General features: G+C 40.5%; 1 protein-coding gene across 1 annotated transcript in view; it reads right to left on the bottom strand.

Annotated features, from left to right (window-relative positions):
- Positions 1-16,253, bottom strand: part of acaca (acetyl-CoA carboxylase alpha) — a 266,712-nt gene that overhangs the window by 5,948 nt on the left and 244,511 nt on the right. The window contains exons 52-54 of the mRNA XM_060847834.1: positions 12,038-12,192; positions 9,393-9,563; positions 62-198 (exon numbers count right to left, since the gene is read on the bottom strand). Coding sequence (XP_060703817.1) covers positions 62-198; positions 9,393-9,563; positions 12,038-12,192 — 463 coding nt within the window. The remainder of the gene's footprint in view (positions 1-61; positions 199-9,392; positions 9,564-12,037; positions 12,193-16,253) is intronic.

The raw sequence follows: 16,253 nt of genomic DNA, 5'->3' as shown, positions 1-16,253 counted from the left end.
AATTTTAAAGAGGAATACTATTTGGACAATACCATAAGAGAAAGATCAGAGCAAGTCTCACCTTCGGATCTGTTTGAGAATATAATCTCTGCAGATGTACTTGATGTTCTCATCAATGACTGAGCGAGCTCCTTCCTCCTCCAGTAGTTGTTTCTCCAACCATTCAACTACATCCTTATTGTCATCCCACAGATAAGCCTGAAAAGGGAGACAATTGTCAGTACTCTATTTTGTAAATGTGAATGAGAATCTTCAGGTGTGATCCTAATGATGTTACAATACATGTTAAGAACAATGATGATGAATCCTGTTGCCATTGGGTTTTGTCCCGTTCCATTGGTTGGTCTGATAAAGAATTTACTCTGGAATTCGACAGGCTGGATTTTTGCAGCTTAGGCAGATGGCCTTGGAAATTGCGTGACTTAGCAGACCAGCCTTTATACGTTATATTGACATAAAGGGCACCATTTCATGCAATTTTCTTTATGGAGAAACAAGGGTGGGATTGAGTTGAGCTCAACAACTGCAGAAGCAGAATACAGGTGGCCATTGGAGTGGGCAGGTTTAATGGCCCACCTCAGTTTTCTGGGACCTCTCCCCAATTAGGTTAAAAGATGTTGAGCCCGCTAGCCCTTTCCTGTCACCTCCCATCACCTTGTGGTCGCTCCAAGCCCTTTATGATCTTTTAAAATCCTTCACCGATCTTGTGCACCATTCATGCTCACAATGACCCTTCCATAACCCCCTCACTCAGTATGTACTCTGTAAAAAAACATTGATCCAAAAACAACGGCTCAGAGCAAAAAACATGAACCCAAAAATTTACTTTAAAATATCTGTTTTTACAACCCTATAAAGACTGTCAACTAGACAGAGCCAAATAAGACCCAAAGGGTAGTGGCAGAAGGCTGTTTGAGTGCAGGCCAGTGTCCAGCAGTGTATCACAAGTATCAGTACTGGGAGCCTTATTATTTGTTGCATACAGAAATGATATAGATGAAAATGTGGGAGGACTGTTAAGCAAATTAACAAATAGGCACCAAGATTGGTAGTGTGGTTAAATAATTCAGCGCCATATGCATCTATGTAAGGTATGAAGAGAGAAGCTTTCCCTCATTTCGGAATCTAGAGATCTATGCATCATTGCCGTATTTTGCAGCTCCAGCTCATTAGGAACTACAATGACAGCTATGAGGAAAGTACACAAGTGGACAGTGGCTGATCATAGTGCTTATCGTGGTTGCTGTGCCCTCATGGTTAAATAGCCTGTTGACAATTACTTATTAGCCTCACACGACACTTAGCCACTCAGACAAGGTTGTGACAGCAGTCTGCATCCCCAAAACTGAATGCAAGCAAGAGTCAATATTTCCAGGACAGACACGGAGAAATAGGGATTAAAAAAACATTTTCACACAAGTTTTCGTGTTGAGAATGAATTTACAAAAGATAAGGTCCCAAGTTATTTAAGTACATTTAACAATGTGTCTTTGCACAAGCTTACAGCATCTAACAGATAGATTGTCTGCAGTTTTGTTTGATATTTTCTTTCATCCGTATCGGTCATAGTGGTATTGATACAACGAAGTCAACAACAATCTACATAGTTTTATCTGTATTTTAACATTTCACAGGCATTCAAAGACACTGGACAATCAGCTGTGTTGTGATTCAAAAGCTTTTTGAGCCCTTGCAATAAACAGTCAATTGATGGATGCACTCTCTCCTCTCATTGCCTTGGTCCTCAACCACCACAAGCCGCCAGCTACATGAGATGAGCTATATGTAGCCCTGGAGTCAAACAGGTACAAGGTGTTTGACAGTGTACCAAATAACCTCCTGTTCTCTTTGTTTTATGATGATGTTCTTCCTGATAGCAACTGGAAAACTGCAGAAGCACATAAACTTGTTTCAAGTAAAAAGCACACCTTTTTTTGATTTGGCCCTCATCTATCATACAGACACTGCAAACTAAAACCGCTGAGCCTTTTCCAACCTCAGGACAGAACCTTGCACTTCACAGGATTTTGCCTTTTCTTTGGTGCTGATATGGTTGATTGTTTCATTTTCTTCCAATTTTGCTTAAATACACTAAGTGGACCCATTTTGAAATGAACTCCTCAGAGCCCCTAGTGAAAGTGTCAAGGTTGCTTTCTTGGGGAACATTGCAGGTTAGTTCATTTCATTAGGGATGGCCAATATGCAAAGTCAGTACTTCAGTTGGGGGGGGCAGCCACAGGACCTGATTCAGCTCACATACACATGTAGTTGGCTAAAGTCATCTTTGGGACAATCACTGATTTTATCATTTCAATTCAAGGTGGTTTCAGGATCCGTTAAATTCACAGGTGACAAAACAGCAGTCTGAGCAAACAAAAGTTATACCAGACAAAAAAAGCAAAGAACTGTAAATGCTGGAAATCAGTAACAAAAAGAGAAATTCTTGGAAAAACTTAGCACGTCTGATAACATCTGTGGAGACAAAGCTAAGTTAATGCTTTGGGTCCAGTATCCTTTGTTCAAAACTGATTTTTAAAATTCAAAGATGTACTAGATTCTCTCTAGCATTTAGGCTAACTGTATAATAATGAATGCTGGAAATAAAATACCTGTTGTTATGAAGGGTATACATCCTGCAGTGTGGCAGTTTGCCTGTCCTCTCTATCAACACTGTGGGGATTTGCATTTTCTGTTATCATTTCAGACTTCCAGGACTTTTTTGTTTGCTTTCTCAACAGCAGTTCAGATCGAACTCCCACCTGGTGCAATGCTGCAATTTAGATTTGCTCAACCAGTACACTGGGGTAAAGTAGTTTTGAATGATTTCAAGGACTAATAGAAGGTTGGTGCTCACACCTGAGTTTACTGTTAAACATTAGAGATGGTGCGTGTGTAGGCCATACCACAATGGTGAGATTTCATTACATAGATGCATATTATCTTGGGTTTATTAGTTAGTTGTCCACAAAGCATTGGTCTGTGCAAACATTCTCAATCGTCTTGTGTCCTAGTGTCACTCACAAAGACACACAGTTATGTTATTGTAATGTGACAGACTGATGGACCTAACTGGCAAATGTCCAAGCTGGACTGATTGCACAAATGCTACTTAGGTATTTGACAAATTAATGCAATGTTTACAACACACTGATTCAGATTTTGTGGTTAATAGCAAACAAACGGTGACATGGGCTCACTGCGCCTAACTCGCCACAGGCAATCCATGGGATTTTCCACTGGTGGTTTCTACCATTAGAAATCCATTTTGGTGCAGGGCCCTCAGCAGAGGATCAGAGATTTGAGAGAACAGGGCAAACAACAGTTCACCAACAGTTCCTCAGCCAGATGGAATTCCTTACTGAGTATCTGAATGGGTAATGTAAATTGTCTCTTTACCCTCAATCTCTCTCTCATCCCTTCCTTCAATCCTCTTTATTTCACATTCAGAAGTTGCTGTCAGCAATAACAAAGACTCAAAAGAAGAAAAAAAGGACAACCTTTACATTTCCAAAACTTCCATCAATTAGAATTTTAAGAAATAAGACATCATACTGATAAAAGTTACTTTTCAGAGCTAAAGATGTTGTTTGGAAGTAATTAAGCTTCATCACACCATTAAAAATTCAATTACACCTAAAATAGGCATGTTCTAATTTTTTTGGGTGCAATTAATGGGCATTTAGCAAGTGACAGAACTAGTCTCACCACAGAATTCCATGTATTTCAAATGGCAACCCTTTCCCTTAGTAATGTGGTTGATCACAGAAAGTTGCTCCTACAATTACTCCTTAAAAATGTGACTGCTGAAAGCATACACCTCTTCCCAGCCTACCTCCTGCAAAAATGCTATTCCGTATTCTCAATTCCTCTGCCTCCGCCGTATCTGCTCCCAGGAGGACAAGTTCCACCACAGAACACACCAGATGGCCTCCTTCTTTAAAGACTGTAATTTCTCCTCCCACGTGGTTAAAGATGCCCTCCAACGCATCTCATCCACGTCCCGTAGCTCCGCCCTCGAACCCCATCCCTCTAAATGCAACAAGGACAGAACCCCACCCCCCCCCCCCGGTCCTGACCTTTCACCCTACCAACCTCCGCATAAACTGCATCATCTGCCGACATTTTCGTCACCTCCAAACGGACCCCATCACCAGGGATACATTTCCCTTCCCACCCCTTTCCGCAAAGAGTGTTTCCTCCGTCACTACCTGGTCAGGTCCACCCAACAATCCACCCTCCCCTCCTGGCAACTGGCACCCTCCCCTCCATCCAGAGCCCCAAAAGGAGCCTTCCACATCCAAAGTTTCACCTGGACATCCACCAGCGTCATTTATTGTATCCGTTGCTCGCGATGTGTTCTCCTTTACATTGGGGAGACTGGACGCCTCTCGCAGAGCACTTTAGGGAACATCTCCGGGACACCCACATCATTCAACCCCACCACCCCGTGGCTGAACATTTCAACTCCCCCTCCCACTCTGCAGGTCCTGAGCCTCCTCCATCGCCACTCCCTCACCACCTGACACCTGGAGAAAGAACGCTTCATCTTCCGCCTTGGAACCCTTCAACCCCATGGCATCAATGTGGACTTCACCAGTTTCCTCATTTCCCCTCCCCCAACTTACCCCAGTTCCAACCTGCCAGCTCAGCACCATGCTCATGACCTGTCCCATCTATCAATCTTCCAACCCACCTATCCACTCCACCCTTCTTTCCAATCTATTATCTTCATCCCCACCTCCATCCACCTATTGTACTCTTGACTACCTTCTCCCCAGCCCTACCCTCCCTCTCATTTATCTCTCCACCTCTGAAGCTCCCAGCCTCATTCCTGATGAAGGGCTTTTGCCCAAAACGTCGATTTTCCTGCTCCTTCGGATGCTGCCTGACCTGCTGTGCTTTTCCAGCATCACACTAATCTAGACTTATAAATATAACTGTCGAGAAATAATTTTTTTAGCTTTCAATTGGCTTAGTGGATAATGGCAGCCTTTGGCCAGGCAGTAACTTTCCAAGAATTTCCATTTCAATTTCTGGTTTTTGAGAGTTAGCTTCCCCCGCTGCAGTTCAGAGTTGGAGTACTGTAGGTGGCCCAAGATTTGGGAGCTGGGATTGAACTAAATCCAGTTCAGATTTTCTGATTACAGTTCAACATTCATACTGGAAGGCTGGATATGTGGATATTAGTGGAGAATAGGGTTTTAATATCCTCTAAGGCAAAGTTGCTTTTCTAATGTGTCTTAGTTCATACCACTTGAACCAGGTTGAAAGGGATTGCTACCATCCATGACATCTCACTAGATTGACAATCAGGACTGAAAGGAACAAACGGGTAAAGTATTAGAACTAGAAAATAATTCTCCCCAGTAACACTATTTTTGTGTTTCCAAATCACATCACCAACCCCATCTAAAGATTATTTCCAAAAGACAAGATTTTAATCCTCAAGATCTGCTGTGATTCAGCTCAGAGTTCCTTTTGGTGATGGGTCAGCTTGATGTTGTGACCACCTCTCCAAGTAAGCAGCTTAAAACCTGCAGGCTGCTTTGCAGATCAGTTTCTTGGTTAGCTGTTTTAAAAGGATTTGGCGACACAAACCATGCATTTTTCACACAAAAAACATTTCCTGAAGCCTTTTTGACCGTGCCTAACACCAAAATGCATATTCATGGTGTGATCTCGTCATAAGCTTAAACAAAGTAATACTTGGCATGTTAGATGGACAATTCAAAGGATGTAAATGACTGTTCATTTTAAGCTCACATAAGAAGAGCAGATCTATCCAAGAATTCCAGCACTTGTGGTTTAGTAGAATATTTAATACCATTAATATTTTTAATCCTTTTGGTTTTAATTAAGTAACAGCACGCTAGTTCCTATCAACACATTCCAGGGTGCAGATTAATTGTAGCTTAATATAATCAAAGTTGATTATTGTAAGTATTAGTTAACAAAATGCCTGCATCGAAAAGCATCTTCTACCTGGGGAGGTTGGCATGGTTCCAGAATATCTTTGTTTTGTACATCAATAGAGTTTGATGCCATATTCTGACCAAGGTTGGAGAAGTCATTTCTTTTGTTCTGACGAAGTTTAGAAATTTATTTTCTTATTTTGCTTATGTCAAATACCTTGTCAGTTATTAGTCCCTTGAGAAGCTACTGGAGTAGTGAGGATAAGGGAGCCCACTGGATTTGACTTGTTCTTTTGATCTTTTCTATTAATTTTAATTGGAACTGTTCTATTTTTACTGAAATTACTCCAATTTAAGATTTTTGACTTTTAGGGAAGTTTGTCATGACTTCAATGTCAAGTTAAAGCTCCGGTGTTTACAGTACATGTTAATTTTGTGCTTGCGAGCAAGTAAACAACACAACATACTGGCTTGTAATGTACCTTGAGTGGTCCATTGATGCACTTTGCAGAAAACCTAATAGGAATTCACAATTTCCATTGGTATGAAGTTTCACTATTCTGAATAATTTCTGATTGTTTTAGAAAGAACACCGAGTGAACCTAGCTATCATTTAAGGAACACCCAAGAAACATACACAATAGTGACCATCAATTTTAAGATTGGATCTGGTCTTGATTTTCTGGTTAGACCACTGAAAAATGCAAATCATTACCAACAGTTAATCATTTTTGAACTTTTACTATCCATTTAAAAAACAGTTGCAACTTAGATATAGTGTAATGCTAACAATTTTAAGTGTTTAAAAAAACACTAAAAATGTCAAATTATTGAATGAACAATGTAAGTTAACACCGTATGATCACATAGCTTATCGGTGCTCCGGTTTCCTCCCACAGTCCAAAAATGTGCAAGTTAGGTGAATTGGCCATGTTAAATTGCCCGTAGTGTGAGGGACATGGGTAAATGTGGGGGAATAGGTCTGGGTGTGTTGCACTTCGGCGGGTTGGTGTGGACTTATTGGGTTGAAGGGCCTGTTTCCACACTAAGTAATCTAACCTAATCTTAACACAATCATCTTTAAATTAAGCGAAATAGGTTCTATATAGTGCTTTTACTTGTCTATTTAGCTGCAGGATGATAATAGTCTTGCTGCATAAGTCAGCACCTTCAACCCCAAATGTCTTGGTACTCATACATCACTGGATTCTGGCAGTTTTGTATAACAAAAATCATATTGTTTTGATTGCTTTTTGAGAAGAATGCATTTGCTGGAAAACACAACACATTTTCTACAAGAACGGTTGGTGCACAAAATGGAAAACAGAAATTAGCACTCAAAGCTTAGCCACACAATTCAAAAGGATCTTTAAATCTATGTCTAGTTGTCCTGTACAAAGGCACACGAACAAAATGAGACAAACATTTTATTCCCAAAAATTAGCATTAATTATTTTGATAAGTATAAACATTCATAAAATCAATTCTGTTTTGTCATAATTATATGAGAAGTCCTCGTATAATAAGACCATAAGACAAAGGAGTGGAAGGAAGGCCATTTGGCCCATCGGGTCCATTCTACCATTCAATCATGGCTGATGGGCATTTCAACTCCACTTACCCGCATTCTCCCCGTAGCCCTTAATTCCTTGCGAGATCAAGAATTTATCAATTTCTGCCTTGAAGACATGTAACGTCCCGGCCTCCACTGCGCTCCATGGTAATGAATTCCACAGTCCCACTACTCTCTGGCTGAAGAAATGTCTACTCATTTCCGTTCTAAATTGACCCCGTCTATTTCTAAGGCTGTGCCCAGGGGTCCTAGTCTCCTCGCCTAATGGGAACACCTTCCCAGCATCCATCCTTTCTAAGCCATGCATTATCTTGTAAGTTTCTATTAGATCTCCCCTCAACTTTTTAAATTCTAATGAATACAATCCCAGGACACTCAGCCATTCATCGTAAGTTAAGCCAACCATTCCAGGGATCATCCATGTGAATCTCCACTGAAAATGCCAGCACGCCCTTCCTGAGGTGTGGGGCCCAAAATTAGACACAAAATGGGGCCTTATAATGTCTCAGAAGCACATCACTACTTTTATATTCCAACCGTCTTGAGATAAATAACAACACTACATTCGCTTTCTTAATCATGGACTCAACGTGCAAGTTAACCTCTAGACAATCCTGGACTAGCACTCCTAGATCCCTTTGTACTTTGGCTTTATGAATTTTCTCACCATTTAGAAAATAGTCCATACCTGTATTCTTTATTCCAAAATGCAAGACTTTGTATTTGCTCGTGTTGAATTTCATCAGCCATTTCCTGGACCACACTCTGCTAAACAGGCTAACTCTTTCTGCAGCCTCCCCACCTCCTCAGTACTACCTGCCTGTCCGCCTAACTTTGTATCATCGGAGATTGTGGGTCCAGGGAACTACTACTGTCCTATCCCTTGACAGATAAAGCAAATCTTCAGATCCCCTCTCACTAACCTGTTCAGTAGATGACAGTTTAGCTTCCCATGTGGATTCCTTTCTCCTCCCTCACTTTAAGTATTATATTCTGTTTCAGTTATGATGAAAAACTAATCAAAAAAACCTGAAGTTTTACTCTCCACAGTTGTTGCTGGACTTGTAGAGTCTGTCCCAGCATTTTCTGTTGAACTCTGTATCTCAATGTTTTGCTTTTGGCATTACTTAGCCAATTTTCCATATATAAAATGTATCTGCCCTTCCTGTTGACATATATGGGACTGTATGCCGATAATGTTTTATAAATAACTCCCATTTACTTACTCCGTTGGTTTGCATGTCTCTCACTCCCTCACCCATTTCAGGTACCATTGTGCCCCAACCTCTCTCCAGTATTTTATCAACTTCCCCATTCCACAGCCTTCAAAAACCTCCTTATACTCTGCCCATAGACCTTTGCCTGGAACCTGTGAATCAGTTCCCACTCCACCAGTTGTTCATTATAAAAATAGCAGAAACCCTGTATTACATGCACAAATAAAGTTTCTGCTGCCTTTGTTTTTGACCACTTTAGAAACTTATCTTCATCATCAACCATTTTGTGAAACACCAAGATCTCTGAGGAGGTAAACACTATGAAAATGCAAAGTTGTTTTCCTTCTTGCGATATTATCACGTCACATTTTACTAACGCTGATGGAGTTCTGAACTAGCTTTAGCTTTTTTAGGCAAGCATTTGTTGAACTTGTATGTATTGTGTTACGTTGAAAATTGTATGGTTATACTGATAACATGAAGGGATGCAAGACTGTGCAAGTGATCAAAATGCAGTAAAACTATTCCCTCACTTTAGATTAAGGAGGCAACGACAACTAGCACTCAGCATCTCTGTTGTTCATCCATGGATGGCTATCCTTACTGTGCAAAGCTACTCGTTACCAGACTGTAATAGATAGTCCAAGTGTCAAGTCACAGGTAATGAGTCACAGCTCTTTGACATCCTACCTTCACAGCTCCTTCAGCCTCCACAAACCAGCGCCTCAGCATTGCCTGAATTTGTCCGTCCGTCAGCTCCGGGTTTGCAACTAGGATCTTCTTCTTCACTGTATCCTCTAGGAGCAGTCTGCGGAGACGCCAGTAGAAGAATGTACGCGATGTCGGCCAATCCAAAATATCCTGTCATTAAAAGAGAGATCAATCAATATGCTACTTCTAACAATCTGAATTCTCATTAATCTAGAATATTTCTGACTCCTGCAGCAAATCTTAAAAACCGCACTAATGATCCTGGTCGAAGCAGCTCAGTTTTGATGCTCAGTTTGCTTCTCAATGTAATCTGATAACATGGTATTGGAGATCTAATTATTTTCTCAGCAATGCTTTATGACTGTTTCCTTGAGGTTCTTAAACTTGGGGAAACACCATTGTTCAGGTCACTTTTAGAACGATTGAATGATTTGAGACACAAATGTTCATTATTCATGTTAACTTTTTTGAGAAGTTTATTTGTGTTACTACAGATTACAAGCAGCTTGGAACACTGACATTCCCTAAATTGATGCTTGCTGCATTTTTAATGCCCCACGGTACATATTTATTGATAAATTTCAAGTGAAGTTATTAAACAAAATGAACCAGTCTTATACCTTACTGGAAAAGACATACAAAAGTAATATGAATGCAGTTCAGGTAGGGGCTTGCTAACACTGAATATTCTTAAAACTGCAAGTCAGCTGGCTACCTTCTTTAATGTTGGTTTTGTCATCACTTTTACAACTCGCATGTTAAGGTCCTATAGATCAGCATTTCTACTGACTTTATTGATAAAATAAATATAATTGTGATTTTAGAATAAATTGATATCATGAACTCATGCCATGTTGTAATGAGCTGTGTCGATAGAGATGTGGTGGGGAGGGGGTGCACTGAGCAACATCCAAGTAGAATTTTGCTATTCTGTCCCTCTGTTTTAATTAGCTAAACTGTAGATTTCCACATATTGATTCTCTGGTCATTGAATATTTGCAATTAAAATGAATGTAGCTGAGCGTTCAAGACAGTTTACTGTTCCTTTCAAGTAGTTCCTCTTGTCATGCCTGAAACCTGACCAATTTAATTATAATGCCTAATTGAAGCAAGGCACACCATACCTATTCAGCAGATGCCTATTTTTAAGCTGCATGCTGACGTGTATTGGTCTCTTAAGGGAACAGTGGCATAAAGGTAATGTTACTGGATTAGTAATTCAGAGACCTGGACTAATGCTCCAGAGATAGGAGTTCAAATCCCACCACAGCAACAGGGGATTTTGAATTTAATTCATTAAATAAATCTAGGATAAAAAAAGATCTCTGCTCAGTTGTAGTAACCATGAAACTACTGCATCTTAGTAAAGCAAATAGATCTTTCTGAATGTCCTTCTTACTTGAGTCAAAATTACGATAGATGTCCCACAGGCTTGTCAAGCAACATGTCATGTTCACAGAATTATACTTCACTGCCAATGTCATAGAATCTTCCAATATCATTCCTGAATGAGCCACTACTGGTAGTATGGTGATGTACAACCTGGACCACCTGAAGTCTCATGGTATTCAGTCAAACACAAGTAAGGAGCCATTATCCAAACTAATGACCACTGTCACCCTCTCAGAGGAATGAATCAATGCCCCTTTCTGCTGAATAACATTTGGATGAAGAACTAAGGGTATAATATACTCTGGATGGCAGAATTCAAGCACTATTCACTATCACAATTATGGAGAGCGCTGGCCAGGCCACTACATCTGCCAGACTGGGACTGCAGCAGGTGAGGGGACAGACAAAGGAAGAACCTACTTGATTACCTAAGGAGGTGGTGTCAGAGTGATATTGTAAGTTGACTAATAATAGAGAAAACCTGGGCATGGATTCAAGTCTGGACATGACAAATGGTAAAATTTAATTTTATTAATAAATCAAGAATTAAAAGCCAGTCTAATGGTGACAATGATCAAGTGACATTAAAAAGACCCACGTTTTCACCAATGTCCTTAAAGGAAAGAAAATCTGCAACCCCCCAATCTGGTCTATATGGGATTCTAAGTCCAAAACAACCTGATTGACTCTGAAATGGCCAAGGAAGCTACTCATTTTACTATTGCAAAGTCTCAAAAGAAATGATAATAGATAGACTGCTTGGCATCGACCAAGGCACCAACAATAGTACACAGCTTTGATGATCCTGCAAAGTATGAATTAAGAAACAATGTCCCCTTTCAATTATTCGGTCACTCAGAGGGTTTGTGCATGCTAATTGGCATAAAGATACGTTGATCGTCAGTTCTGGAAGCTGCAGCAGCACATGGATCTCGGAGATCTGTGCAACTGCAGACAAAATGAGGAAGAGGGAGGAGAGAGGGAGAGGGGGAGAGAGAGAGAGAGAGAGAGAGAGAGAGAGAGAGAGAAAGAAAGAGAGAGAAAGAAAGAGAGAGAAAACCATACCCTAAGATAACATTCCGATATTCACTATGTAGCAAGTCTTAAGACAATGATAACAACCTTGCAAACCCTGGTCTGCTCCTACTGGGACCAGGTGGGGTGCTGTGCAATCAAAAGGAACTTTCATCCTTATTACTAACAACTGATATAGATTAGATTAGCTCACTTACGGTGATGACCCCTTTCTCTTGCATCCGGCCTGGTGTGTCATGAAGGTCAGCAAACCTCACAGCAACCTGGTGATATATGGGTAATAAAAATTCTTCCCTCTCTTTCAATTTTGTTTCCAGTTCCTTGCGTTCACCTGGGCTCAGTTCTGGGGTGCCTGCAAAAAACATATATTTTGACTTAAAACACAGTATCTGAAGTCTGTACATATTCTGAGCACACAATCATCAGAGATACTGATCCCATAGCATTCGCATTCCTCCACCAAAGGCATCGACTCTTGCTGGGTATTTCTCTGCATGGTATTTTGGAGCCATCAGTTTCTCGCATGGATAAAATTCACATCAGAGTCCAGACTGAGTCCAGGCTCATTATCTTGCTCAGGGAAGTTGGGTAGGGTCAGCAAAGCTGACACGCTGTTCTTGCTAAATGTCACTGGCTTGTAAACAGAAGCCTCTCCCTGGCTTTACCTTACAGTGCACAGAACAATTTTGTTTCAAGTTTTACAGTCTGGAAAACTGTAAACCAACATAACCAACTTTACTGAATGATACCCAAATTAAGACATCTCAAAAATATTCATTACTTTCTAATTTTAAATTGAATCAGAATTCATACAAATGATACAGGAAATTAATGAATGCTACTTCAAATAAAAAAGGTAAATTAGACTTACAGTGTGGAAACAGGCCCTTCGGCCCAACAAGTCCACACCGACCCGCCGAAGCGCAACCCACCCATACCCCTGCATTTACCCCTTACCTAACACTACGGGCAATTTAGCTTGGCCAATTCACCTGACCCACACATCTTTGGACTGTGGGAGGAAACCGGAGCACCCGGAGGAAACCCACGCAGACACGGGGAGAACGTGCAAACTCCACACAGTCAGTCGCCTGAGTCGGGAATTGAACCCGGGTCTACAGGCGCTGTGAGGCAGCAGTGCTAACCACTGTGCCACCGTGCCGCCCACACTTAAACTGCACTTTAAATAAATAATTCAAAGATACATCTTCCAGAATCACAAGCATTCAGATAATTTGTCTCACAAACGTGACATTATATAGCCCCACAGTTCTTTATTCACGCTGGGTTGATCAGGAATTCAACACAGAGCTCAGTTATGAGCTCCACAGGTTTCTTCATCATCAGCATGATACACCTCTATCAACTCTATTTCACACAGGTTACAATAGTCTTGATGCTGCAGTTTTTCAGAGTTTCTACTCAACTGTCCAAACAATAACACTCTAGTTCCCACCTTAGCCACTTGTGGAAACAGACCAGCTCTTTAGTGAGCTATTCACACAGTTTTCAGGATTTGGCCCTTTTTAGCAAGCTTGCACAGTACGATACAAACAGTTAGGCAGAAAAGGTTGACCTCTTTCTAAGAGTGATTTTCGGTCATTGCTTGCATTCTCTCTACATGTGCATCTACATCCACTTCCCCACTATCAACATTCAGTAGCAGCAGAGTATACTATCTACAAGATGCACTGCAGAAATTCACCAAAGATCCTCAGACAGCACCTTCCAAAACCACAACCACTTTCATCTTGAAGGACAAGGGTAGCAGATACTTGGGAACACCAGCACCTTCAAGTTCCCCTCCAAGCTACTCGCCATTCTGACTTGGAAATACACAGCCATTCCCTCACTGTTGCAAGGCCATAATCCCTGGAATGGCCTCCCTAATGGCACTGTGCGTCAACTCACGGCAGCTGGACTGCAGTAGTTCAAGGCGGTAGCTTACCACCACCTTCTAAAGGGCAACTAGGGAGAAGCAATAAATGCTGGCGACGATGCCAACATCCCACAAATAAATTTTAAAAATTGCCTTCATCCTCCAGTTATTTAGTCTTTGTGTTTGCAGCGCTCCTAGTGGCTGCCAGCAACATAGCATCCTAGTAATTTATGCAAACTATTGTAAGTCAAACATTCTTTCCATACTTCACAAATTTTTCAAATAAATTACTACCTTTCCTGACTTTACTACATATGGATCATGGGCTGTCACACAAGGCACTGACCTGATAGCTTGGACAGCCTGGTTACAGGTTTCAGCAGGACTAATACCCACTGGGTCTCGTTTGTGAATGTTTCACAGTGAACAATGCTGCAATCAGCACTCTGACACAGTAATATGGCCACTTCAATATTCAACATCAAAATATCAGGTGTCCTTCAGTACATCTGTTATTCAACTATACCACTTTCTGATCACTATTCAGTGAAGTCCTGTATCAAGAGATTAGAATGGATTTAAACTGATGACATGTCTATAATTGATGTCATTTTGAACTGCCAAGAGAGTCAAAACAAATATTACCACGATACAGAATCCTATTCAGTTGATGAAAAGTTTGGCAATTATTTTCTCTGTGTGATACAGTTGACATTCTCAGTTTTGCCACCCTGTTTCCCTTTAATAACAGAGCAACCGAGATGTCATTTCTTTCACCTCACAGCTGTGCAGTGTTTGCAAACAGAGTGATCAGCTTCATTTAAAGCTGCATGACATCACAATGACTACCAAGTGCTTAGAGGCTATTAACCAAAATTAGCACTTAAATATTCCACTCCCCTTTTAAAAATAATTCTGTTGGATTTAATTGAGGAACAGTGGGGGGAGAAAAACGCTATTTGCAAAGTAGACAGAAAAAGAATGTTCTATGAATTCATACTTGACATCCAACTTTATTTTTATAATCACTTGTTCTCTCTTAACTCTATCCTATTCCTTTATGGTCCACTGGGATCTCACTTGGATTTTTCCCAAAACCAAACATGTTGAGATCAAGATGTGTCAGATTCAATGCTACTCTAAGTAAATCTTTTTCGCGATCTCCAAATATTTTTCTCAAACTTCCTTTCTTCATACAATCTGCAATAGTATTAGACACTTAAGTTTGGGAATACCTAGCTCATTCTCCCATTTTTAGATTTAGTAACAAGCACAGGCATAATTTTTGTATGGAGCTGCAGAGAGTAAATGAATGAGCCCAACTGTATGTGTTTTCATTACTCTTACTTCCATTATAAACAAGGTTTATAATGCCTTGAAACAGTGCTCTGTCTTCATCACATGCAGGCTTCCTCATTTTCTGTTCTACTCTGCTCATCTCTGTGCTTGCAAGTTGATAACATTAATAAAAATTACGTGTTGTTCCCAGAAGTTTTTGCACTCTTACATCTTACTGAAATTGATTACGCATGAAAACTTCATACGGTTTAAAAGACAGCAAAGACCTCTCTTATTTACATTCAGATTGCAGAGCTGGTCCTTCCACATCTTGACCTCTCATTCTACTGAAGTCCATAAGCTGATTTAATGGTCTTCGTATTCTAGGAGAGCTGCTACTGTGTTTATACAGCTAGGTCCGATGGCCTTATTCAGGCTCAAAGGGCCGGTAGCTGGAATGTAAATTAATTAAAGGTCACAGAGCAAACATTAAGTGTCAGTTTTGTGGAGAGAAAGCAGTCAATGTTCTGGGTCCAGTGACCCTTCATCAGAGGTCTGATAATGAGTTACTAGCCCAGAAACGTTGACCCTGTTTTCTCCCCATGGATGCTGCCAGACCTGCCGAGTTTCTCAAGCAATTTCTGTCTTTCTTTCAGATTTCCAGCATTTGAAATTCTTGGCTTTAACTTAAGTGCCAATTTATTTAGTTCCATAGTCTATGATACCATTAGATTAATGGTGCACAGATTGAAATGACTTTATGGAAGAAGGGGGCGATAATTTTCAACTCTATCTCTGGACTGCAACCTGACTAAACTGATGTCCCCCACCCTTTACAGCACCAATTTACACATGGTTATCACCCAGGCAGCTAAATTGAAAATTAACCTTTAGGTTTCCCCCCATCTCCACAGTGTAAAAAGCATTTTGAAACATATATGGAAAATCTATCTATATTGTAGGTTCAAATGACCTTAGCTCATTTTTTGAGTGGATAGCAGAAAAACCATTAACACAGAAGGGAAAATTCTGTTCATGCCTGAGTATTGCCACAAATATTTTTTTTTCATTTTACTTATAAAGCATTCTCCTGCACAGGTATTGCTAAATTCCCAGCTTACTAGATTTCAGCCAGCAGCTCCCAAAGCCAAAGACAAAAGATCACTAATGATCACTAGTTGATGGCTGTGACCAAAGAAGTGGAAAATATCCACTTTAAAAGTGGTTAGATTTTGTTTGACAGCATTGGACCATGT

The sequence above is a fragment of the Hemiscyllium ocellatum genome, chromosome 31 (genome assembly GCF_020745735.1).
Source record: "Hemiscyllium ocellatum isolate sHemOce1 chromosome 31, sHemOce1.pat.X.cur, whole genome shotgun sequence".
NCBI classification, from domain to species: Eukaryota; Metazoa; Chordata; class Chondrichthyes; order Orectolobiformes; family Hemiscylliidae; genus Hemiscyllium; species Hemiscyllium ocellatum.
This window is presented reverse-complemented; position numbering and strand designations above follow the sequence as displayed.